Raw genomic sequence first — 26180 nt, forward strand, 5'->3', positions numbered from 1 at the left:
TGTGCAGCAGGGAGGAGGATGGGTTGAAGGGAAAGAAAAGACTGAAGTAGAAAGACCAAGACCATTCTAAAAAATACTGTAGTAGTGTCTAGAAGAAGACACCGTAACTCCTTGGTGGAGAGGTGGGTGATGGGGTGAGGGTGGGGTACTGGGTAGTGATGGAAGGGAGGTTTACTTTTTATTGAATACTCTTTTGTACTCTTTCAGTTTTGTGTCATGTTCATGTATTGCTTGTTCAATAAAATGATTACGATCTGAACTAAAGTAGTGGCTAGAGGAGATAGAGGGAAGAAGACAGACCTGAGAATTAACATAGGACATAAAATTGATAGAATGTAGTGCTTACGTACAAAGGAAAAGGGAAAGGAGAAGGAGAAAGAAGTAAGAATGAGGATTGAGTCTGACTTTATAGGGAATATAGAAGAGGCTTGGGGAATAAAAAGATCCATTTTGGACACGTTGGGTTTTAACTGCTTTTGCAATCCAGGTGGGCACTTATTAATAGGAAGAGGTATAGATGGGATTCGGGGACAGAAGAGTAATTTGATTTAGATAAGCAGATTTGATAATTATTAGCATGTGAAGTGGAAATGGAAGCCACTTGGGCATGCTTAGGAAAAATACGTAAAATCTTTAGAGATTAGGACATTGGATGGAATATTGGGAAGCATTTGAATAAATTAGTACAAAAAGGAGGAGACTACAAAACACTCATCAGGAATAAAATATTCCCACATTTTATTACTTAGATTTTAAATTTTAATTTTTTAATTTTAGAGAGAGAGAGTGTGTGTGTGAGCAGGGGAGAGGGGCATAGGGAGACAGAGAGAGAGAGGGAGAGAGGGAGAGAGGGAGAGAGGGAGAGGGAGAATATGTTTTAAGCAAGCTCCAAGCTCAGCATGGAGCCCCTGACACAGGGCTCAAACCTGTAACCCTGGGATCATGATCTGAGCTGAAATCAAGAGTTGGCCTCTCAACCTGAGTCACCTGGGAGCCCCTATTCCCACATATATACAGTTTCATTTTTAGAAAAAAAAATTTTTAATGTTTTTATTTATTTTTGAGACAAAGACAGAGCATGAGCAGGGGAGGGGCAGAGAGAGAGAGGGAGACACAGAATCTGAAGCAGGCTCCAGGCTCTGAGCCGTTAGCACAGAGCCCGACGCAGGGCTTGAACTCACGGACCGTGAGATCATGACCTGAGCTGAAGTTGGATGCCCAACCGACTGAGCCACCCAGGCACCCCTACGTGTTTATTTGTTTTTGAGAGAGAGAGAGAGAGATACGCAGAGCATGAGCAGGGTAGGGGCAGAGAGAGAGACACACACAGAATCTGAAGCAGGCTCCAGGCTCTGAGTGGTCAGCACAAAGCCTGATACGGGGCTCGAACCCACGAGCTGTGAGATCATGACCTGAGCCAAAGTCAGACGCTTAACCGACTGAGCTACCCAGGTACCCCTGTAAAATTCTGCATGTTTTAAGTTGATAGGGCTGATGTAGAAGTGTTAGATGTTACAGGGAGATGAGATCTGAGTTCATGTGAGAAAGAACTTTTTAGCTATTGTCCAGAATTAGAGTGATTTACTAAACAATGTTGGGAGCCTCTTACCCTTAGAAGTACATTGATAACCTGACTTTTTGAAGTAGATATGGTCTTCCGTCAGCATAACATAACAGGTGTTGTAGATCGTGTAGTGGAGGGTGCCCCAGATGAGTTTGAAGGGACTCTGGTGATACAGTCCAGTAGGCTCTTATGAACTGCTCAGACATAGATTAGGAAAAGAAACATAGAGATTATATAAATGTAGACATTAGAAGTCAATAGAAGTTTTGAGCAAATACTTGCTATTTTTAGACTTTATGACATTTTAAAGTTTTGTTTTTTTATTAAAAAAAATTTTTTTTAACATTTATTCATTTTTGAAAGAGAGACAGAGTGGGAATGGGGAAGGGGCAGAGAGGGAGCGAGACACAGAATTCAGAGCAGGCCCCAGGCTCGAAACAGGCTCCAGGCTCCAAGCTGTCAGCATGGAGCCCGATGCAGGGCTTGAACTCAGAGACCACAAGATCATGACCTGAACCGAAGTCAGCTGCCCAACTGACTGAGCCACCCAGGTGCCCCATAAAATTTTGTTTTTTTAGTGTTTATTTTTTTTGAAGGAAGAGAGAGACAAAGCATGAGGGGGTGGGCGGGGGCAGAGAGAGAGGGAGACACAGAATCCAAAGCAGGCTCTGGGCTCTGAGCTATCAGCATAGAGCCCGATGTTGGGCTCAAACCCATGAACCATGAGATCATGACCCGAGCTGAAGTTGGAGACTTAACCAACTGAGCCACCCAGGCGGCCCAACTTTATGACATTTTAAAGAAGTATAAGATCACATTACTAAAAATCCAAGTTTCCTTTGCAAGATAATTTAAAGACATCTTTTTTTTTTTTTAATTTTTGATACTTATTTTTTGAGAGAAAGAGATTGAGCATGAGTGGGGGTGAGTCAGAGAGAGGAAGACACAGAATCTAAAGCAGGCTCCAGACTCTGAGCTATCAGCACAGAGCCTGACACAGGGCTCAAACTCACAGAACGCGAGATCATGGCCTGAACCAAAGTCGGATGCTTAACCACCTGAGCCACCCAGGTGCCCCTTTAAGGGTATCTTTTATGCTTTGAAAAGTACAGAGACCACTTTGCTATTTGTCAGTCTATTCTTTTTCCTGAGGTTTTATGTTGCATTTTAAACTGATTTCCTAGGATCAGTACAGTGTAAATAATGAAGCAAAACTTTTATAGGATGTAATTTTTTTTTTATGTTTCTAGAATGAATGTGAGCAGTTAAATTATGCAAAACAGCTGAAAGAGAGATTGGAGGCTTTTACAAGAGATTTTCTTCCTCACATGAAAGAGGAGGAGGAGGTAAGCATAATTTTTTCTCCCTTATAAATTTGATCTATGAAATTTTTAAGATGTTATTTTGCCTTTCATTCTTCAAAATAATGCACAGGAAGATAAGCCTCCAGTTCATTTTAGGAAAGGAAGAAAACCCCAAGAAAAACATTAATTTTGTTCCCTTGGTTGCTTTTCATTGAATCCTTTATGTATGTATGTATGTATGTATGTATGTATGTATGTTTAGTTTTGAGAGAGAGAGAGTGCAAGCATGAGAGGGGCAGAGAGAGAGCAAGACACAGAATCTGAAGCAGGCTCCAGGCTCTTGAGCTGTCAGCACAGAGCCCAACTTGGAGCTTGAACTAGTGAACTGAGCCACCACCCGGGGGTCCCTCTTTGAATCCATTATTTAATTCAATTAGTCAACTAATATTTATTTTCTTACTATGTAGATGGCATTGTATTGAATGTTAATAGCGTTTTATGTTACCTTAATGTCTTCATAGAACCTTTAGGGGATTCTTTAAACTTTTTAATGTTTTGTGTATTTTCATGCTAAGTTTAAAGAATTTTTACTGGGGTGCCTGGGTGGCTCAGTCAGTTAAGTGTCCCACTTTGGCTCAGGTCATGATCTCGTGGTTTCGTAAGTTTGAGCCCCACATTGGGCTTGCTGCTGTCATTGAGGAACCTGCTTTGGATCCTCTGTCTCCCTCTCTCTCTGCCCCTCCGCGGTTTGTCCTCTCTCTCAATAATAGAATAAACACCGAAAAATAAATAAATTTTATAAGCTCTTAAAGCTTTAAACCCATTAATTTTTTTAAGTTTATTTATTTTGAGAGAGAGCAATCCATGGAGGGGCAGACAGAGAGGGAGAGAAAAATCCCAGGTAGGCTCAGCATCGTCAGGGAGGAGCCCAACACAGGGCCGAACTCATGAACCTGAGCTGAAATCAAGAGTTGGACATGGGGCACCTGGGTGGTTCAGTCGGTTAAGCAGCCGACTTCGGCTCAGGTCATGATCTCGCGGTCTTTGAGTTCGAGCCCTGCGTCGGGCTCTGTGCTGACAGCTCAGAGCCTGGAGCCTGTTTCGGATTCTGTGTCTCCCTCTCTCTGACCCTCCCCCGTTCATGCTCTGTCTCTCTCTCTCTCAAAAATAAATAAATGTTAAAAAAAAAAAAAAAAAAATTAAAAAAAAAAAGAATTTTTTCGGATCTTTTTTTTGTAGTACATTTTGGTAATCAAATGGTAGTGTTAAACTTACCAATTTTATTCCTACTACACACATACTGGGTTATCACTGAGTGGATGAGCAAAACATTTTTCCATTCTCTTTTTTCTCTAAAATGGGGTGAATATCAGGATTAGGGTAAAGAATAGAAAAATAAATAATTTTGAGGAGCTGGATTCTTGTTTCGTTGCAGATTAGTTACTGTGGTCATTCTCACTTATGGCTTCACCTTATAATCAGATCTATATTTAAAAAAAATAAAATAAAACTTTCAACTCTCTTCGGACTAATTAAATCAGGTGAGAGATACTGGCCTGGATATATTGAAAGGTCCCCAAGTCATTGTGGCGAAACCACCACTGAAGCCACTGAGTTATTAAATAGTGTTTCTTAACCTGTGATGTACATCAAAATGATCTTGGAACCCCCCCCCCTTCCCACCCTAAAAAACAAAAGCCTTGTCTTTACTTCTTCAGGATTCTAATTCTGTAAATTGGAGGTTGGGACTAAGCATCTGTTTCGAAGAAGAAATATAGATAGTTCAAGGTCTCAGTAGACCTCTGAGTTTTATGGTTCTTAGTACACTGGGTATCTTTCTCATGATTTAGAGGCCCTGTTGAGGTAGAGTTCAGTTACTGAGGTATCAGAAGGCAGTTAATTGATCTAAATGTCTAACCATATGAGACTGATAAGAGTGTTTGTACAGAAAAACTTTTGCTTTTGATGCTTTTAAATTCCATGGGATTTATTAGAGAAGCTGTAGAAAGAAGAGTCTTTTGGTGATATTCTTTACACACTTTTTTGGCTAAACTAACTTGGTGGCAACAAGTAAAATTTTTATTTTTTTGAAATACGAGGTCATAATACTACACTCGAGCCATTAATAATTTAAAAGGTATAGGGACGCCTGGGTGGCTCAGTCGGTTAAGCCTTTGACTTCGGCTCAGGTCATGATCTTGAGGTTCACTAGTTCAAGGTCTTCATCGGGCTCTGTGCTGACAACTCAGAACCTGGAGCCTGCTTCAGATTCTGTGTCTCCCTCTCTCTCTCTGTTCCTCCTCTGCTCATACTCTATCTTTTAAAAATAAACATTAAAAAAAAAATCCATACATAGGAATCTCTGGGGCACCTGGGTGGCTCTGTCGGTTGAGTGTCTGACTTCCACTTGGGTCGTGATCTCCTGGTTCACAGGTGCGAGCCCCAAATTGGGCTCTGTGCTGGCAGCTCAGAGCCTGGAGCCTGCTTTGGATCTGTGTCTCTCTTTCTCTGCCCCTCCCCCGCTTGCATTCTGTCTCTCTTAAAACTAAATAAACATTAAAAAAAAAAAGGTGTAGAGTAAACAAAACTAGTTAGGCATATTTACTTATGAATATTTTGTTTCATTTAGGTTTTTCAGCCAATGTTAATGGAATATTTTACCTATGAAGAGCTTAAGGATATTAAGAAGAAAGTGATTGCACAGCACTGCTCTCAGAAGGACACTGCGGAACTCCTTAGAGGTCTTAGCCTGTGGAATCAAGCTGAGGAGCGACAGAAGTTTTTTAAATATTCTGTGGATGAAAAGTCAGATAAAGGTGAGATTCGTATGTTTATTTTTTTATTTTATTTTAAGTAGACTCCGCACCTAATGTGGGACTTAACGACCCTGAGATTAAGAGTTGCATGCTCTACCGACTGAGCCAGCCAGGTGCCCCTGAGATTCCTATGTTTAGATAATGAATGATTTAGTTTTGAGGCCATCTGTGTCTTGTTGATAATGAGCTTTAGATTTTGTTTGAGGAATAAATTTAAACCATTCATTTACAAGTGTACATTTAATTGAAGACTAGTTTCTAAGAATTTGATGTTATGATAATTTAACATCGGCGGCAGGGGGGGTTGGCACCTGGGTGGCTCAGTCCGTTAAGCATCTGACTTCAGCTCAGGTCATGATCTCACTGTTTGTGGGTTTGAGCCCTGCATCGGGCTCTGTTGACAGCTCAGAGCCTGGAGTCTGCTTGGGATTCTGTGTCTCCCTCTCTCTCTGCCCCTCCCCTGCTCGTGCTCTGGCCCTCTTTCTCTGAAAAATAAATAAAAATTAAAAAAAAAAATGTATATTTGGGCCACAAACAATATAATATAGTGTTTCTTAAAGGAACTCATGTAGTAGTAGTAATAATTATTATTTTGGCCAATCAAAATTATTGAAAGCTACCATATACAGAGCACTTTTGCAGTATCATCCAACTTTCTGAGCTCCATTGACCATAGTGGCTGATTTTATCCTTCCTTGTTTTTCTCATCATTTAAAAAAAAAATTTTTAAGGTTTATTTTTGAGAGAGAGTGTGTGCATGTGGGAGGGGTGGAGGGAGAGAGAGAGAATCTCAGGCTGACAGCGTGGGGCCTGATATCGGGCTCGATCTCATGAGTGAGATCATGATCTGAGCCAAAATGAAGCTTTGGACAATTAACTGACTGAACCACTCAGGGCCCCTCCATCAGTTTTTAAAATCAGTTGTGCTTATAGTTTTATTTCCATCCTTTTCCATGTGTCACTGTATTAGCTTATATCCAGTAATACAGACAGGAGTGAGAATGAGAGGTACTGTTTTTCTGTGTACAGTTATGAGAAAACAAATGACAAATGCAAGTAAAATATGTTTGCCTTTTTTATTCATAGACTATTTCCTCATTTTTCTTAAAGATCTTTGATAGCTTTGCCTTTTAAAACCTCATTGAGGAAAATTGGCATCCTCAGGCTAGTAAAAATTTCTTCTGTTTCTACATGGGCAATAGCAATGACATTCCTTTTAAAATTGCTTAAAATTCTTTGAAATTGGTCCTTTTCTCTTTATTTAACAAAGTAGGTGAGATACATGTTGAAACAAAAATGTTTTTATAGGTGAACCTATAATTAAACCCATAAAACTTGGGTGCTGCACTTTGAAATGCAGCTTGGGCCTTAGACACCAAGCCAAGACCTGTTGTGTCTAGTTTAATTGTAATTACAACATGGGGTTTAAAAGCATCACACTTATTACGTTTAATTTTCCCACTCCTTCAAAGCAAATTATAGCTGTATTATGATTAAATATTTGCCATTTGAAAAGGGTTAGTTTAAAATAATTTGATCATAGCATTTCTGTATTTAAGTTGCTTTTTGAGGGCAAATCAGATGTACAAAGTACCTCAAATTCTTTGTAATCCTTTAATGATGAATCTTTTGTATTCTGTATTCTTTATTGTAGCGCCTCATTTGCATTTTTTAAAAAATTACTAAAGTAATTCTTTATGGGAAATTGGACATTCAGTGACTATTTTTTATAATAGTTGCTGACAAAAGATTCCTGATAAATGTATACCAGCATTAGAAATGCTTACATTTTCTCAACTGGCTCACAAACAGTAGGTTAGCCATGGTTATAGAAGTTAGATTTCACAGGCATCTTGTATCAAATGTGAAAATCAGAGAGGGAACACGAGGAAAATACTGACATAATCCTAATAGATGAGTGGAACGTGTTGTGAGATTTGTGTGTGTCATTAAAAATGCCTTGGAGATCTCATCATCTGGCTGACTCTACACTGGAAGCTGTAAAACCTGCTGGGTTCCTTTTTCAAATGATGCTTCTTATGCTACAAAGTGAGTATTGTTTTTTCTGTGATGCCTTTGTAGGAGGAAGTCAATTCTGTGTTCATGATTGTAGCTCCCACTGATGAAGTATGATTTGGGCCATGATAGTTTAACCCTACAGGTTCTTAACAAGTTGAACATCCCCATGTTACCACTAATCCATGTTATTTCCTTTTCACATCTTGCAAGCAGGAAGGAGTGGACTTTAGGCACTGAACTTTATTTATAGAAATGTGATTGTAATTTCTTACTGCATTTGCCCTTACAGCCTTTAATGTTCAAGTTTTTCTTTTTTATTTCAGAAGCGGAAGTGTCAGAGCAATCCACAGGTATAACCCATCTTCCTCCTGAGGTAATGCTGTCAATTTTCAGTTATCTTAATCCTCAAGAATTATGTCGATGCAGTCAAGTAAGCACTAAATGGTCTCAGCTCGCAAAAACTGGATCGCTTTGGAAACATCTTTACCCTGTTCATTGGGCTAGAGGTAGGTAAATGTGACTTTTAGCTTGTTTAAAAAATAATTTCTATCCATTTTTTCAAATGATTATTCATAGATGTTAATAAGCAAGGTCAGGAAGGGAAATTCTGAGAGGTTGACCAAAAAGTAGATTTCGTAGTTAGATCACGTGTTCTTTGTATACTACTTTTGAAAAACTAGCAGTGCTGAAGTATCCGTGAGTGATTTATGTGACGCGTGCAATTTCTTTTAAAATAATTAGGAAAAAACAAGGGAGAGGTTGCTAAATAATTGGTAAAATGTTGATAATTGTTGAAGATAGGTGATGAGTTCATGAATATTTGTTATGCTACTTTTTAAATGCTGCTTCCTCCTACTTTTGAGTGTGTTCAGAGTTAAAAATGAAATTAATGCATTGTCAGACAGCTTTAAATAGATTCAGTATTTTAAAAATAATAGAATAAATTCCATAAAATTTAAAGATGAGGCACCATTATGGCTGCCTTGGCAGTGGCTCAAAGTAACTGAATCTGTTTTTGTCTTTAGCATGTTTTTGTTGTGATTGGTAATGCCTCATTCTACAAATCACAATTTCATATTTAATTCACTGCGGTAAGTTACTTTGACGTGTGAACAATTAAAGAAAATTGCCTTTTAATGAGCATTTAATGCAGTCGTGGAGTAAATGCAAGTAATATGTTATACATTTTTCTGTCATTGAATTAAAACAGTTTCATCTAAGTGACTCTTTTAACCTCAGATTTATGTAAAAGTTTTTTGTTTTCTATAATTTATGACTTGGACGTGGAAATATGTGTTTCTCTTATAATTAAGTTACAAATTGAATTTAAAAAGTTTTATTTTTTTATTAGTATATAGCATGTTTAAAATAGCTGTTGTTAGATATTTTTGAGCAAAGCTATTTGAAGTATTGTGTAGACAAATGATTAGAATTAATATTTTGATGTGGAATAATTTTTTCTATTAGTTGTAGGAAAATGAAATATTAAGTGAAAAGTCAAGGCGAATATGGATATATTTAATGCCTTTTGTTTAGTTATATTTTTAACTGTTAACTAATTTGAATTAAAAGATAATGAGGTACCATTTGATATAAAGATCAAAGGTGAAAATGCTGTGCAAGACTTCTATGGAGTTCATCGGATCTTAAATATGCTGCTTTTTTTTTTTTTAATATGTTTAAACAAAAAGTTTCAATAAAAATGTTTGTTTGTTTATTTATTTATGGTGTTTGTTTCCAGTGTTTCTCAATCAGAATTTATTTTACCACCTTCCAGGGGACATTTTGAAATGTCCATGGAAACATTTTTGTTTGTTCTATTTTGGGAGATTATACTGGCCTCCAGTGAGTAGAGGCCAGGGTTTCTGCTAAATTCCCTCCAGTGCACAACAAAGATTACCCAAGCGCAGAATGTCAACAGTGTTGAGATTGAGAAACCATACTTTAGATATAATGTTAAAAGTTCAGTAAGTTAATTCTGCATTGTCTCTCACTTCACAATCATATAATTTAATCGCAGTGTATTCTCCAGGGTCTTTAGACAATTTCTGGTTTAGCTTTCCCTAAATCTTTCCCCTTCGACTTTACGTTCCTACCTGTTGCTGAACTGCCGACTGTTCACTACTGAGCAGAAAGTCTGTGCTTGCTTTTATTAGCTGTCATCATTTGGAGGGTACTGGTGCCAGTGTGAAGTCACAGTAGGGGAGAAAGGTTAAGTTCTCTTTGATGATTTCTAAAATTGCATGTAAGATTATTGATGGTTATTTTTCACAATTCTTTTTAGTATGTCTGACATGGATCCTTTGTGTACTATTTACGTGTAATATTTTAACCATGATTGAATATTTCTAACAATAGCTGGCCCATTGCCTAGAACTCAGTCATTTTCTGTGTGCAGAGATTTTTATTGGAAATAGATGATTTTTTGGGCAGCGGTAGCCAGTGTGATCTTACTTTGTTTTCTTACTTATTTGTGGAGTAGGTGACTGGTATAGTGGTCCAGCAGCTGAACTTGATACTGAACCTGACGAGGAATGGGTGAAAAACAGAAAAGACGAAAGTCGTGCTTTTCAGGAGTGGGATGAGGACGCTGATGTAGATGAGTCTGGTAAGCCACGTTGGGAGTTCACGTTAGTCCATGCGACTCTGGTGATTCGTACTCTGTCCAGCAGTTATGAGTTTACAGATTACTAGGTGTTGTTAAGGGTTACACATTTTCTAAAGAAACATTTACCTGTTTTCTAAAGAAACTTGTGTTTTTAAGTCTACTACTTTGTAAGATTTGAAAGAATAATAAGCAGATTTAAAGTTTATTCTGTTTGAAGTAATTGTTGAGTGTGTGCAGAGGTTTTTTTATATTTAAATACTTAAAAAAATTAAAGACTGTTCTCCTTTTTGAAGTAACGTACATCCATTATTGCACTTTGCAGTTTACGATGTGATTTTTAGGACCATTTCATTTGACCAGTTCAGCAGTGTTTATTGAGTCCTCTGTGGCCTAGAGGAAGGAGTGTGAAGCTGTTGAACCTGTTTCTTCATTTGTAAATAGTCCTACCACTTGCCTCACAAGGTTGTTGTGGAATTAGGAAGTAATATATATACGAAAATCCTCTGTAAATGGCGAAGGATTGTAAAAACTAGGGTAGCCATTCTTTAAGCACTGTGGGAGAACTCAAGCGTGACTAAGGTTATCCCTGCTGTTAAAGAACTCATATGGGAGAGAATTTGGAATACGTAATCCTTAATTCAAGGTATTTAGTAAAAAATGCCATGATAGAGGTGCAGAAAGATGCTATTTGGGAGTATGGGGGAGGAAGATAATAAATACTGTCTTAGGTACTGTTCTAGGAAATAATTGCTAAAACTTGATGAAATAGTAAAAAAAAAAAAAGGGACAAGACACTAATACTTTGTAAAACTGAAACTTTAGGGAATTTTTATTCTAAATTGCTCACTTAAAAAATAGTAAGCTGGTCTGGCAAAAAAACTAAACATATAGAAAGTGAGGACTATAAGCATATAAAAATTATTTCAGTAGCAAGTTTACTTGTCTGAAGTGAAGTCGCCACATTTTACATAGTTTTGAATGTTTATGTGTTACAGTTTTGAACATTTAGAGGGTGCTACGTAAGGAAGAGATATTTGCCAGTTAGATTTGGTGATGTGCTTACCTTGTGACAAGAGAACCCTCTTGAGCATGAGGTTAATAGTGAACAAAATAGGAAAAAAAAAATCCTTGGGCTTAAAATTTGAAGAGGAGAGATAAACAGTAAATGCAGGCAAAATATATATGCCATATTGGATAGCATCTAGTGCTGTGGAGAAAAAAAAAAAGGAAAGGGTGCCAGAAAGAGAGGAAAGAAGTTACAATTTTAAATAGGGTGATTAGTTAAGGTCCTCTGAAAAATTTGAGTTTTAAAAGTCTTTACCAAATTTAGTCTATTTGTGTCCACACTTGTAGCCAAAGACCATGCTTATCCATAAGCATTCATACTGAAAGGGAAAGGTTAAGGCTGTAATGATTGAGCCTTAAGGTAATATATTTGTTCAGCTGTTTGGTGTATCTCATATTAAACTACCCACTGTGCTTTATGTTCGTGCTTTTTAAGTTTAGTTGTCTTTACTAGTCTTGCAGAAAGATACTGTTCTTCATAGGATGTTTAATTAATTAATATATTTTTTTGATTTCACAGTAAATAATACAGATTTAGATAGGATTATAGAATCAAAAGACTGACTTGGGAATAAAATTATACCAGAATAAATAGAGTGTGCTGAAAGTCATTTTTTTTTTTTTTTTTTTAACTTTTCATTTATTTATTCTGAGAGCTGGGGAGGGGCAGAGAGAGGGAGGGAGCGAATCCCAAGCAGGCTTCACACCGCCAGTTTGGAGCCAGTTGCGGGGCTTGAACTCACGAACCGTGAGATCATGACCCAAGCTGAAATCTAGAGTTGGACACTTAACTGACTGAGCCACCCAGGCACCCCGCTAAAAGTAATTCTTATCTCTGTACTTTACATATATGTCTGGCTAAACAAGGAATTTAGGGTAAATATGTAAACATTAGTCACAAATTGAGAATTATTATGCTCTGTCTCCCCAAAATAAATAAATGTTTAAAAAAAACTTAAAAATATGAGATTTGGGAGCACCGGGGGGGGGGGAGCTCAGTTGAACGTCTGACTCTTAATTTTGGCTCAGGTCATGATCCCAGGGTCATGGGATTGAGCCTCGAGTGGGACTCCTTGCTCACTGGGCAAGGAGCCTGCTTAAGATTTTCTGTCTCCTTCTCCCCTGTTTGTGTGCTCGCAGTTTCTCTCTCTCTCAAAAAAGAAATGAGACTTTAACTTACTCTGTTGAACTGTTTTATGTTTCGAGACATTCAGGCTGGGTCTTTGGTAAACATAATAATAGGATCCTGAGAAAGGTGATACAGGTATTCATTCTTTTTAGTGTAGTTAGTGTGTGTTTTCCCCCTTACATCAAATTGGAATTTGTAGTGTTTTTGTTGTGCTGGTTGTTATAGACCTGCATTTCATTGTAAGTATCCAAGCTCTACAGAAGTGATTAAGCAAACATCGGAGCGTGCCTGGGTGGCTCAGTCAGTTGAGCACCGAACTCTTCATTTTGGCTCAGGTTGTGATCCCAGGGTTGTGGGATTGAAACCTGCATTTGGCTCTGAGCTGTCAGCGCCTCCTCTCATTCCTTCTCCTCCTTTCTGTCAAAATAAATAAATAAACTGAAAAAAAAAAGTTATTAAGCAAAAACCAAATGCTGTGCTTAATTTTAACTTCTTAAAAAATTCTAAGGCACTTTACTTTTGCTTGATTCATTATGACCAGGCTCACTTAATTTTTGTGGTTTTAAATTTGTTTTTGAGAGGCGGGGGGAGAGAGAGAGAGAGAGAGAGAGAGAGAGAGAGCGAGCGAGCAAGCAAGCAGGGGAGGGGCAGAGAGAGAGGGAGAAAGAGAATCCCAAGCAGGCTCATTGCCTAGTGTGGGAGCCAGAGATAGGGCTGGATCTCACGACGGTGAGATCATGATCTGAGCCAAAATTAAGAGTCAGACACTTAACCGACTGAGCCACCCAGGCGTCCCATGCTCACTTGATTATTTTAAGTTTCTTCTCTTTGTCCCTTCTATTTTACTAAAAGAACAAATGATACTTTTTATTATGGATCATTTTTCTTTTGATATCCTATAGTTTCTTGAAGAGCTTCTATTCTTTTAAATATTCAGTTTTTTTTTCCCCCAAAACTTTTTAAAGTGTCTGAAACTGGAGTTATTTTTTCTTTCTCTCTGCTGTACCAACTTTGATATGGAAATCGCTTTCAACTTTGAAGCAAATGAGAAAAAGTCTTCCTTTCATTCTCATTGTAAACCTTTTTTTTTTCCTTTTGTCTCTTTTTAATGTCAGACTTGTTAAATGTTAAGTTCTGGCGAGTGAGACCTTGTCCATTTAATTTGCTTTGCATACATAAGGGAGTTTAAGAATGGCAAAAAGAATTTCATATGTAATAAGTTGGTAATTCCTTGAGCAGCCTAATTATCACTAGTGTATCAAATTCTTAGATTTTTAAATTCATTTTACAGAGGAGTCTGCCGAAGAATCGATTGCTATCAGCATTGCACAAATGGAAAAACGTTTACTTCATGGCTTAATTCACGATGTTCTACCATATGTTGGTACTTCAGTAAAAACTATAGTATTAGCATACAGCTCTGCAGTTTCCAGCAAGATGGTATGTATAAATTGGCACTAGTTTGGGTATTAAGAAAAAGTAGCAGTGATCTACATTTGGTTTACTTATTTCTGAATTTAATTAAGGGGAGAAAAAGAAAAAAAACCCACCCTTTTACCCGGGAGAGTGCTCTCCCATGGGTAGGCATACACTGCTGACTTCCATGTTATTTCGTGTCAGTTTTCATAGTATCTTTATATGTAGATAACTGTGCACATTATAGGAAGGAAACCAAGACTAGGAGAGGTTAAATAATTTATTCAGTTTCACAGATACTAAGTGAGAAAGCCCAGTTTTATATGATTCTTGATATGTAAGGCATGGTAAAATGGGCAAGTGAGATTAAATCACTGTTTTAAAAGTCTGCATCAGAATATCCTTGGGTATTCCTTAAAAATATAAATTTCCTGGGTCTAGTATTATGGTTACCAAAACAGATTGTTGAGAGTTTGAGCCCAGAATATATATTTGTAGTGCAGTATCCAAATAATTTTTACATGCACAAAAGCTTGGGAACTACTGGCTTATATTATTTATTAAAAGTTACGTCTTTTTCAATCTAACTAAAAGTCTGCAGATTTTCACAGTGATTTCCCCCTCTCCCCCCCCCACCCCCACCCCCCCATTAGGTTAGGCAAATTTTAGAACTTTGTCCTAACTTGGAGCATTTGGATCTTACCCAGACTGACATTTCAGATTCTGCATTTGACAGGTGAGTTATTTTTAAATATTTCAGTATAAGGATTTCTACTTATGAATTAGTAGAATTGTTCTGTAGTTTCTTATTTTTATAATTGCAGTTTAATTGTGCTATTATTTGTTACTATCCAGATAGATCTCAGTCATGTATGGTTACAACTTGATAGCACCCTCCAGTTCTTTGCTTTTGTCCATGGGTTCCTGCTGATCCAAAACTTGAATCTGCATCTTCCTTTTGTCTTTATAATCCTGTACTGTGTCTAGACCTTTGAGCCTTGCTGTACAGTCATGTAGATTGGCACTATACGTTTTTAAGAAGTTTCTAGTTTCATTTGGGCTCCCAGTGCCATTTGGCAAAGCTCCCGCTTACATTCTTCATACTCTGAAACTATAACACTTTGGTCAAGCCATAGTCTTCACAGGTTTTATTTCCTTAGGTGCTATCACTTTCCTTCTGATTTTGCCTCACTCTTCTCTTTCCCACTGTAGCATTTGTATCAGCACCTCTCTGCCTGTTTCAGAGGGAGAGGTGTACTCTTCTCTGGCTATGGCTAATTCTCTCTCAGATGCTAGAGCTTGTTTCGTCTGGATCTTCCGCCTGTAATTACTAGTTATTCTCTTTCTTTGATGTGTGTACCGCCTTGCCTCCACTGGTTACTTTTCAAAAAAATAAGTGAAGTCTCTCCCTTCCATACCTTTCTACCCTTCCCTTACCCTTCTATTATGTTAGCAGTACTCTTAGTCCCTAATTACTCTTCCTGTCTTTTCCTATCCTACCATGTAAAATGGTGCCTGACAGTAGATGTTCAGTAAATATGTGATTGATTATATTAGATTTTAAATCTTTCTTCTAGTTTTCATATACTTTTGAAGATTTTAGAACTTCATATTTAGACCTTTCATATACTTTTGAAGATTTTAACAATATCCACTAATAGTCTTGTTACTTCTTAATTATAGTTGGTCTTGGCTTGGTTGCTGCCAAAGTCTTCGGCATCTTGACCTGTCTGGATGTGAAAAAATCACAGATGTGGCTCTAGAGAAGATTTCTAGAGCCCTTGGAATTCTGACATCTCATCAGAGTGGCCTTTTGAAAACTTCTACGAGCAAAATTACTTCGACTCCATGGAAGAATAAAGACATTACCATGCAGTCCACCAAGCAGTATGCTCGTTTGCACGATTTAACTAACAAAGGCATCGGAGAAGACATGGATAACGAACACCCCTGGACTAAGCCCGTTTCTTCTGAAAATTTCCCTTCTCCGTATGTGTGGATGTTAGATGCTGAAGATTTGGCTGATATTGAAGATGCTGTAGAATGGAGACACAGAAATGTTGAAAGTCTTTGTGTGATGGAAACAGCATCCAACTTTAGTTGTTCCTCCTCTGCCTGTTACAGTCACGATATTGTGGGACTAAGGACTAGTGTCTGTTGGCAGCAGCATGGCGCTTCCCCGGCCTTTGCATATTGCGGTCATTCGTTTTGTTGTACAGGGACAGCTCTGAGAACTATGTCAGCGCTCCCAGAGTCTTCTGCATCGTGTAAAAAAGCATCAAGGACTAGACTGCTCAGAGGAAAAGACTTAATTTACTCTGGGAGTGAAAAATCTGACCAAGAGACTGGACGTGTACTTCTGTTTCTCAGTCTGTCCGGATGTTATCAGATCACAGATCATGGTCTCAGGTAAGCGACCTGTTGCAGAATATTAGGAAGTGGACATGTTCACATTCTCAAATATGAGATAAAAGTTGGAATCTAGGGGCTCCTGGGTTGGAATCTAGGGGCTCAGTTGGTTAAGAGTCTGACTGCCGCTCAGATCAAGAACTCACTGCTTGGGAGTTCGAGCCCCGTGTCAGGCTCGGCTGGCAGCTCGGAGTCTGGAGCCTGCTAAGGATTTCTGCGTCTCCCTCTCACTCTGCCCCTGCCCTGCTGGTTCCGTCTCTCTCTCTCAAAAATAAATAATCATTAAAAAAAATTGGAATCTAAGTCATTACTTTCAGCTGATTTACTTAAGCAAAAGAGTTCACCAGAGTCTGTCCTACTTCAGAGCATTGAAGCAATATAACCTGAGCTCGAAGTTTCATTTCAGTCAATTTAAATTCTTTGTGACCTGTGGAAGACCACTGAGAGTTTAATCAGTGCTTAGCAAATGCCTACACATTTTCTAAGGTGCCTTAGTGGATGTAAAGGTGAATAAGATAGTTTTCCCTCAAGGACTTGTAGCAAAGAAGAAGATAATGTATACCATATTCTGTTGCTGTGTGTTGCTTGTGTCTACTCTTTAAAAAAAGTTTTTTTTATGTTTATTTATTTATTTTGAGAGAGAGACAGAGTGACTAGGGGAGGGGCAGAGAGAGAGGAGAGAGAGAGAGAGAGAGAGAGAAACCCAGGTGGCCTCTGCACTGCCAGCACAGAACCCAGTGTGGGGTTGAACTCACAAAACCATGAGATAAAGACCTGAGCTAAAATCAAGAGTCAGATGCTTAATTGACTGAGCCACCCAGGCACCCCTATTTGTGTCCACCGTTTAAGGCATTTCAAACGAAGATTCTGTGGGGATCAAAGTAGAGACAGAGAGAGAGACCTCTCATTCAATTGTAGTAAATGATCACAGGATTTAATGAAGAGGGTCACCTGGATGGCCCAGTAGAGCATCTGACTCTTGATTACAGTGTTGTGAGTTCAAGCCCCATGTTGGGTATGGAGCCTACTTAAAAAAAAATGTTTTTTAAATGAAGAGATGACATTGAGTTGAATCTTGAATAAAAATGAAGGATTTTGGTAGGTGGCAGTGGGAAAAGGTACCATTGCAAACAGTGGGGAGGACTTGAGCACACGGTAGTAGAACACTGTTGGAGCTGCTGTTAGGTTCTTTTGCTGTTATGGCTCTTCTCAGCCTTAATAATATGCAATAATTATTTTGTCTTTGATACGAACTTTTAGAAATTGATTATGTGTTTCTCTTTTACTCTATAATAGACTTGAATTTTACTCGGGCTCTTCAAAAAAAATTTTTTTTGATGTTTATTTATTTTTGACAGAGAGAGACAGAGCATGAGCAGGGGAGGGGCAGAGAGAGAGGGAGGCACAGAATCTGAAAGCAGGCTCCAGGCTCTGAGCTGTCAGCACAGAGCGCAATGCGGGGCTCGAAGTCACAGACCGCGAGAGCATGACCTGAGCTGAAGTCAGGTGCTGAACCGACTGAGCCACCCAGGCGCCCCTAGGGCTCTTTAATAATGGGGTGCTAGACAAACTAAACAATGAGTTCATCTAACATAAAGCCTAATACTCCCTCTTTTCTCCTAAGTATGATCTTTAGCAGATTAAGTTGGACTCAGTAGGGAATGTTTACAGGAGACTTGTATCCAGTTTGGTTGTAGTGAAGGATATGTATGGGCAATAGTAGAATATAGAAGTAGGTTGAGGGTATATAAATGGAAGTAGAATATAGAAGTAGGTTGAGGGTATATAAATGGAAGGTAGGAAAGCAGAAAAATAGTATTTTTTGAGTTGCCTTCTATATTCTCTCTTTGTTCTTTAAGCAGTTAGGTCATTATAAAAAGGTATATACAGTGTGTATATATATATTATATATATGTATAATATATATAATACATATACATATATATAATATATACATTTAAAGTTTATTTGTTTATTTTGAGAGAGATTGAGTGGGGGAGAGGCAGAGAAAGCCGGGGACAGAGCATCTGAAGCAGGCTCCATGCTGACAGCAGAGAGCCCGATGTGGGGCTTGAACTCATGAACTGCGAGGTCATGAGCTGAGCCAAAGTTGGACACTTAACCAACTGAACCACCCAGGCACTCTCAAAAAGGTATATTTATTTCAGATATACCCCACATGGTTTAATAACTTATAAAAACATTTGTAGTTAAAACTTTTATAAATAAAATCCTATTTTAAATCTACAGAAAAGTTAGCTGAAAGGGATCTTCGTAAAGGTTTTTGGAAAGAAAATAATTCTCTGCTAATTTATTGGCATTGATACTAGAATTTGGCCTGCTAAAAATCTTTAAGGGGTGCAGCATTACACTTATTCTTTCATTATTTGGGATTTTCTTTTCTCTTTTTAACTTAAAATGAGTCATGGTATTGTATTGGGGATTTTGAAAAATGTGGAATGTCTGTAGAAGTAATTTAATGCCATTATATACCCTTTAAGTTTTACAAAAAGCAAAGCGCTGTTGAGTAGTATTGGAATCGAGTAGCCAGAGTTTAGAGGTTTTGATCTTTGAGCATGATCTACTTGTACTGCCTTCTTAAGTTCTAGATAGACCATGTGTGAGAAGTTCCATATTTTACTTTCTCTTTTTTTTGTCAATAAAATCTTTAGCAGATTAAATTGATCTCTTTCTTCTTAGAGCAAAGAAGGGTGGAGGGGAGACATTCGTTAGCTCAGAGAGGTAGCTCTTCTCAGCACCTAGGTTCTATTACATGTTTTATAGGACCCACTTGGAGCTCTGTTAGGTTATTAAGTGTTCTTACACAAAGTGTTGGAGAAAATGCCAGTGAACCATGGTTCACTGACTTTTGGGACAGACAGACTTGGTGTAGGTTGATACTGGTTTTTTGATTTTTGTTTGTTTTTGATACTGTTTTTCCCCTGTATAACTGGCTTTGTCTAAAACACTTAAACTGAGGCTTATATAAGATGAATAGGTGACGCATGGTAGGTTTTCACTAAGTAGTAGCAGTTCTGCAGTAATTGTTACCTTTTTTTAATGTTTTATTTTTAATTTTTTTTTTAATTTTTGAGAGAGGGTATGAGCAGGGGAGGTGCAGAGAGAGGGAGACAGAGGATTGGAAGTGGCTCCTTGCTGACAGCAGAGAGCCCAATGCAGGGGCTCAAACTCACGAACCCATGAGATCATGACTTGAGCCAAAGTCAGAAGCTCAACCAACTGAGCCATCAAGGCACCCCTGATTAGTTTTGATATGAGCCTTTGGAAACTGATTAGTGTTTTCTCTTTTGCCCTGTGATACAGTAGAGCCTTGAAACAGCATGGATTTGAACTGTGTGGGTCCACTTAGACACAGGGTTTTGTTTTGTTTTGTTTTATAAATATAGTACAGTGCTGTAAATATAGTTTCCCTTCCTTATGATTTTCTTTATAACATTTTATTTTTTCTAGCTTCCTTTATTGTAGGGATGCAGTCTATAATACATATATAACATAAAATATGTGTTAATTGTTTATGTTATGGGTAAGGCTTCTAGTCAAAAGTGAGCTATTAGTAAAGTGTTTGGGAGTCAAAAGTTACACTCAGATTTTCTACTGTGTGAGGTGGGGATTGTTGGCATGCCTGACCTCCATGTTCTTTAAGGGTCAGTGTAGATTTGAATGTTACCAGACTTACTTATTTATTGATTTATTTAGAGAGCATGTGTGCACCAGTGGGGGAGGGGCAGAAAGAGAGGGAGAGAGAATCCCAAGCACGCTGTCAGCACAGAGCCCTACATGGGACTCAGTCTCACAAACTGAGATCATGATCTGAGCCGAAATCATGAGTTGGACACTTAACCGACTGAGCCACCCAGGGGCCCCTTACCAGATCTCTTTAATAATCAGATGGTCAGATATTTTATGATGAAGAATTTACCAAGCACAAAACCTAATACTTCCCTACCATTATAAAAGATACTTAATATGAGGTTATTACAAAAATCTTTCAGAAGTCCTGTACCAAGAGTGTTTCCCCCTGAGGTAACTCCTGCCATTATGGTTGGGCTGCTGTGCATCATTCCATTAATTTTCTGTGTATTCAAACCCAAATGCATAGACTGCAGTTAAAGCAATAAAAAGCAAAAGACAACCATATTCTCATTTTGTTCCTTTTTAAACTTTTTACTATATATATATTTTTTTTAATTTTTTTTTTTTTTTTACCGTTTATTTATTTTTGAGAGAGAGACAGCATGAGCAGGGGAGGGGCAGAGAGAGAGGGAGACACAGAGACACAGAATCTAAGCAAGCTCCAGGCTCCCAGCTGTCAGCATAGAGCCTGACGTGGGTCTTGAACTCACAAATTGTGAGATCGTGACCTGAGCCAAAGTTGGACGCTTAACCAACTGAGCCACCCAGGTGCCCATATTGTATATATATATTTAAAATGTTTACTTATTTATTTTGAAAGAGAGCACGAGCAGAGGAAGAGCAGAGAGAGAGAGTGCGCGCAAGAGGGAGAATCCCAGACAGGTTCTGACTTTGTCAGCCCAGCCCAGGGCTTGTTGCCCAAGCCCGGGGCTTGAACCTGTGTACTGTGAGAGCATGACCTGAGCCAAAATCAAGAGTCAGGCACTTAACCGATTGAGTCATCCAGGCTTCTTTATTGTGTTTTTTAATATATGTATTCCTGATGTGGCTTTAGTTGTGTTTGAATGTAACTTGGTTTTAAAGTAAAAGGAATTTTTGGTTCAATTTAAAACCTAAAATTCATTTCCAATACCATTATCTTTTTCGTTACTACTATGCCGTATTAAAACTTATTCGTGAGGGGCGCCTGGGTGGCTCAGTTGGTTGAGCGTCCGACTTCAGCTTAGGTCACGATCTCACGGCCTGTGAGTTCGAGCCCCGCGTCGGGCTCTGGGCTGATGGCTCAGAGCCTGGAGCCTGCTTCTGATTCTGTGTCTCCCTCTCTCTCTGCCCCTCCCCCGTTCATGCTCTCTCTCTGTCCCAAAAATAAATAAACATTAAAAAAAATTTTTTTTAAAACTTATTTGTGGCTCTGTTTAGTTACTTTTTCTCTTCCTTCCTTCCTCCCTTCCCTCCCTCTTCCTTCCTTCCTTTTTCTTTCTTTTTCTTTCTTTCTTTCTTTCTTTCTTTCTTTCTTTCTTTCTTTCTTTCTTTCTCATTTTTATTTAAGTAATGTTTACATCCAACATGAGGTTCAAATTCACAACCCTGAGAACAAGCCTGGTGCCCCTCAGTTGAGTTTTCAACGTGACCAGTTTTATTGTCCAAAGAATGAAATAAGACATATGACCATTTGTAATATTTCAGAACTGCGGTGATGTCTGAGGAAATGGCAGTTTTCCTGTGTTTCTTTAGTTTTGTTGGTATATTTTTAAATAAGCCAGAATTTATTAAAAATTCTGCATAGTTAAAAATCAATTTCAAAGGGAGTCAAAATTTTTGATGAATCTAATTAAGATGTTTTTTCTATTTGCTTTCAGTGAAAAAGGGTTTAGAAACTTTCTGGTAAGGTTTAGAAAATGCTAGAAAAGGGCATATTTCATATAACAGAAGAATGATAGGGCTTTGTTTGAATACTGAAGAATTTCCACCCCTACTTCCCTCCAAGGCAGGAAGTGAATTCCTAAGTGAAATTTGAAGAAAAGCATGAAAGTGATTTTTAGTTGTTACTTCATAGTGTGAGTTTGGCACTTATTATTAAATTTTGATACTATTAACCTTAGAAATAACAAATAAAAACTTTACTGCTATTGGGAATGGAAATAAATTGCATTTCTGCCTTATGGTTTTACAGGTAGTGGTGAGGAGTTTACATATGAGATATCCTTGAAATAAACACTTTGAGTTTGAATTTAAGGAAGAATTAATTTTGATAACGGGGAACCACATAGGAATATCTCATCTAATATCATTTAGACTGGTAGCTAACTGAAAAAGTCTGCAATCTGAGTGCAGATGACTTCTTTAGTTTCCTGAAGGAATCTTTCTAAATCATTTAGATATTTATTGAGCACCTACTAGATAACTTGCACTATTCTAATTGCTACGGATCCAGAGTAAATAAGATACATTCCCAGCTTTCATAGAGTGTATAATTTAGTGGTAGAAATAGTCAGTAAACATGTAATATCAGACTGAATGTTCTGAAGAAAAGTAAAGTTAGTGTATAGAGTAGAGAATACAGAGAATGCTCCTTCATATTTGATAGACAGGAAAGGCTTTGAAAAGAGCATTTTTTGAGTAGAGATTAGAATAAAGTTAGTGCATTTTATGTGCATTTCTTGGGAAAAAGGCTAAGGAAATAAATGCAAATTTAATTTTTAAAAACAATTTTTGTATTCGTTATGTTGGTTTAAAAATTAATTCAATTACATTAATAAGTACAACTGATGTCAGTAGGTTTGAGAACAGATATAACTCATGCACTCATACAACTTAATGTATGGGAACAGAGGTGCTAATTGGGAGCTGTCAGGATATCCTGCGTTAGTCATTATGTTCTGTTCAGGGATGGGATAGCAATTAGTTCTGGCAAATTGGTTATATAGGGTTTGTGACAAGAGCATTGACTATAAAAATGTACATTGAAAAATCAAGATTAAAAAAAATTATTTTATTTTGAGGGAGAGAGTGCATGTGTATACAGGAGAGGGGCAGAGAGAGGGAGAGAGAGAATCCCAAGCACGTTCCATGCTGTTAGCCTGGAGCTCAGTGCAGGTTGATCTCATGAACCATGAGATCCTGACCTGAGCTGAAATCAGGAATTAGACACTTAACCAACTGAACTACTCAGATGCTCCTGGTCTTACTTTTTTTTGTTCAGTCAGATATTCTCTGTCATTTAATTGATGTATTTAGACCATTTACATTTAATATAATTATTGATATTGTTAAACTTATGCCTACCATCTTGCTCTTTGTTTTCCTCTTGTTTCATCTTTTCTTCTTGTTCTGTCTTATCCTGACTTTTGGATTTATTAAGTACTTTTTAGCATCTTGTTTTATTTCTCCTATTGGCTAGTACCTCATTTACTTAATATTTGCTCCAGGGTTTGTATGCATTTTAAGAAAAAAATTATGGCAAAGTATATGTTCTATAGAGGTTACCATTTTAGCTATTCTTTTTTTTTTTTTTTTAAATGTTTATTTTGAGAGAGTTCAAGAGAGAAAGAGCATGCACAGGGGAGGGGCAGAGAGAGAGAGGGAGAGAGAGAATCCCAAGCAGACTCCATGCTGTCAGCGCGAAGCCCTATATAGAGCTCAGTCTTGTGAACCATGAGATCATGACCTGAGCTGAAATCAAGAGTTGGATGCTTAACCAACTGAGCCACACAGGTGTTCCACCATTTTAGCCATTCTTAAGTGTACATTTCAGTGGCATTAAGTACATTTGCAGTGTTGTGTAGCCTTCACCACTATACAGTTCTAAAACTTTTTCAAGACTCAAAACAGAAACTCTATAACTATCAAGCAGTAACTCCTTGTTCTTCCTTCGCAGCCTCTGGTAACTTCTATTTTACTTTCTGTCTCTGTGTATTTGTATCATTTCTATATCCTAGATACATCATCTAAATGGAGTCATAACACTTGTCCTTTTGTGTCTGCCTGTTTCACTTCACATAGTGTTTTCAAGGTTCATCCATGTGGTAGCATGTATCAGAACTTCATCCTTTTTATTTATTTATTTATTTTTTCAATATATGAAATTTATTGTCAAATTGGTTTCCATACAACACCCAGTGCTCATCCCAAAAGATGCCCTCCTCAATACCCATCACCCACCCTCCCCTCCCTCCCAGCCCCCATCAACCCTCAGTTTGTTCTCCGTTTTTAAGAGTCTCTTATGCTTTGGCTCTTTCCCACTCTAACCTCTTTTTTTTTTTTTTTTTTTTTTCCTTTCTTCATCCTTTTTATAGCTGAATAATACTCCAGTGTATTTATGCATCATTTTATTTATCGATTGATGTCATCATTAGACACTTGGATCCTTTATACCTTTTAGCTGTTGTGAATAATGCTGTTGTGAAAATTGGCATACAGGTGTTTGAGTCCCTGTTTTCATTTCTTTAATTTCTTTCAGTAGTTTAAGTTTTCAGTGTTTAAGTCTTTTGCCTTTTCAATTAAAATCATAAGTATTTAAAATTTTTGATGGTATTGTAGATAGAATTGTTTTCTTAGTTTCCTTTTCTGATTGCTCATTGCTAGTATATAAAAATATAATTGATTTTTGCATGTTGATTTTGTATCCTACTTTGCTGAATTTATTAGCTCTAACAATTTTTTGTATGAATTTTTTAGAGTTTTCTACATATAAGATCTTTCTACAAAGATAATCTCACTACTCCCCTTCCAATCTGGGTGTCTTTTATTTATTTTTTTTCTTATCTAATTGCTCTGGCTAGAACATAAAGTGCTATGTTAAATGGCAGTGTCTTTGGTAATTAAAATGATAGACTTTATTTTCTTACACTTCTAGAGGCTAGCTTTCCAGATCAAGGTGTTGGCCAAACTATACTCCCTCTAAAATGTCTAAGGGAGGATCCTTCCTTAACTCTTTCAGCTTCTGGTAGACCTGTGTTTTGATTGGCTAGTGGCATCATAACTCCAGTCTCTGTCTGTGTCTTCACATGGCATTTTCTGTTATGTCCAAATTTTCCTCTTCTTACAAGGACACCAGTCATATTGGATTAAGGTCCACCCCAGTGACCTGATCCTAACTTGATTAAATTTGCAAAGCCCTTATTTCCAACCAAAGTTACAGATGCCAGGTGTTAGGACTTCAGCATATTTTTAGGGGGAGAGAGGTGATAACAATTTAATCCATAATACCAAGGTGTTTTTTTTTTTTTTTTTTTTTTTTTGGTGGTGGTGGTAGTGGTAATACTGCTTTATTTAGGCTAATCTAGTTGTGTCTTCAAGTCCACTAATCATTTCTACAGTGTCTAATCACTGCTAATCTCAGTGTATTTTTATTTCAGAAATTGTATTTTTCATCTGTAGTACAGAAGTTTCATTTGGTATGTTCCCCTCCATATATATATGTATATACACACACACATAAACATGTAATAATATATGTAAATATACAAAAGCATACAAAGACATTAATATATGTTTTTTTGGTTCCTTTATGTTTGTATGGTTTTTAAATCCTTGAGCATATTTAAAATATAAAACTGTTTTAAAGTCATTGTCTATTAATCCCATCATTATCATTTATTGGTCTGTTTCTATTGATTGATTTCCTTCCTGATCTTTGAATGTCTAGTAGTTTTTGATTGGATACCAGATAATGTGAATTATACATTGTTGAATTCTGGATTTTGTTCTATTCCTCTAAAGATTACTATTTTGGAATCATTCCCTGGTCTGTATTGTTTCTATAACTTCTGTATACTTCTGTAACTTTTTGTTTTCTTATTGCATATATTGTCAATACTTTGTTTAAATATTTCTTTCCCCAGTTGAGGGCAGAACCTGTGTTTCATTCATCCTGCATTTTATGGGTTAGGCTTGTGCCTGACATACTTGGACGTTGGTGGTAAAAAGCAGACTAGAGTGATCTCCCTAGAATGCATTTCTTATTACTTGTTATTACTCTTCTATCTAAACCTTTCAGTGAGTTCAGTTGCACTTTGGTTAAGTCTAAATTCTTGGCCTTTGCTTACCTCTGTAGTTTATATCTTATTTCTTAAATCTCTAAGTTTTGATTTGGTCACATCCTCACCCCTGCCAAAAAAAAAAAAAAAAAGACAAGAAACAGACATTTCTCACACACACACACACACACACACACACACACACACACACACACAGA

At 37.5% G+C, this 26180-nt stretch overlaps 1 protein-coding gene across 2 annotated transcripts in view; it reads left to right on the forward strand.

Moving 5' to 3' along the window:
• FBXL5 (F-box and leucine rich repeat protein 5) overlaps positions 1 to 26180 on the forward strand; it is a 48129-nt gene that overhangs the window by 11910 nt on the left and 10039 nt on the right. For both annotated transcript variants that reach the window (XM_053901675.1, XM_019453671.2), the window contains exons 3-9: positions 2815 to 2910; positions 5498 to 5684; positions 8027 to 8209; positions 10186 to 10311; positions 13797 to 13945; positions 14575 to 14657; positions 15605 to 16330. In XM_053901675.1, coding sequence (XP_053757650.1) covers positions 2815 to 2910; positions 5498 to 5684; positions 8027 to 8209; positions 10186 to 10311; positions 13797 to 13945; positions 14575 to 14657; positions 15605 to 16330 — 1550 coding nt within the window. The remainder of the gene's footprint in view (positions 1 to 2814; positions 2911 to 5497; positions 5685 to 8026; positions 8210 to 10185; positions 10312 to 13796; positions 13946 to 14574; positions 14658 to 15604; positions 16331 to 26180) is intronic.

Source organism: Panthera pardus, unplaced genomic scaffold, assembly GCF_024362965.1.
Source record: "Panthera pardus isolate Hobbes unplaced genomic scaffold, ASM2436296v1 HiC_scaffold_13, whole genome shotgun sequence".
NCBI classification, from domain to species: domain Eukaryota; kingdom Metazoa; phylum Chordata; class Mammalia; order Carnivora; family Felidae; genus Panthera; species Panthera pardus.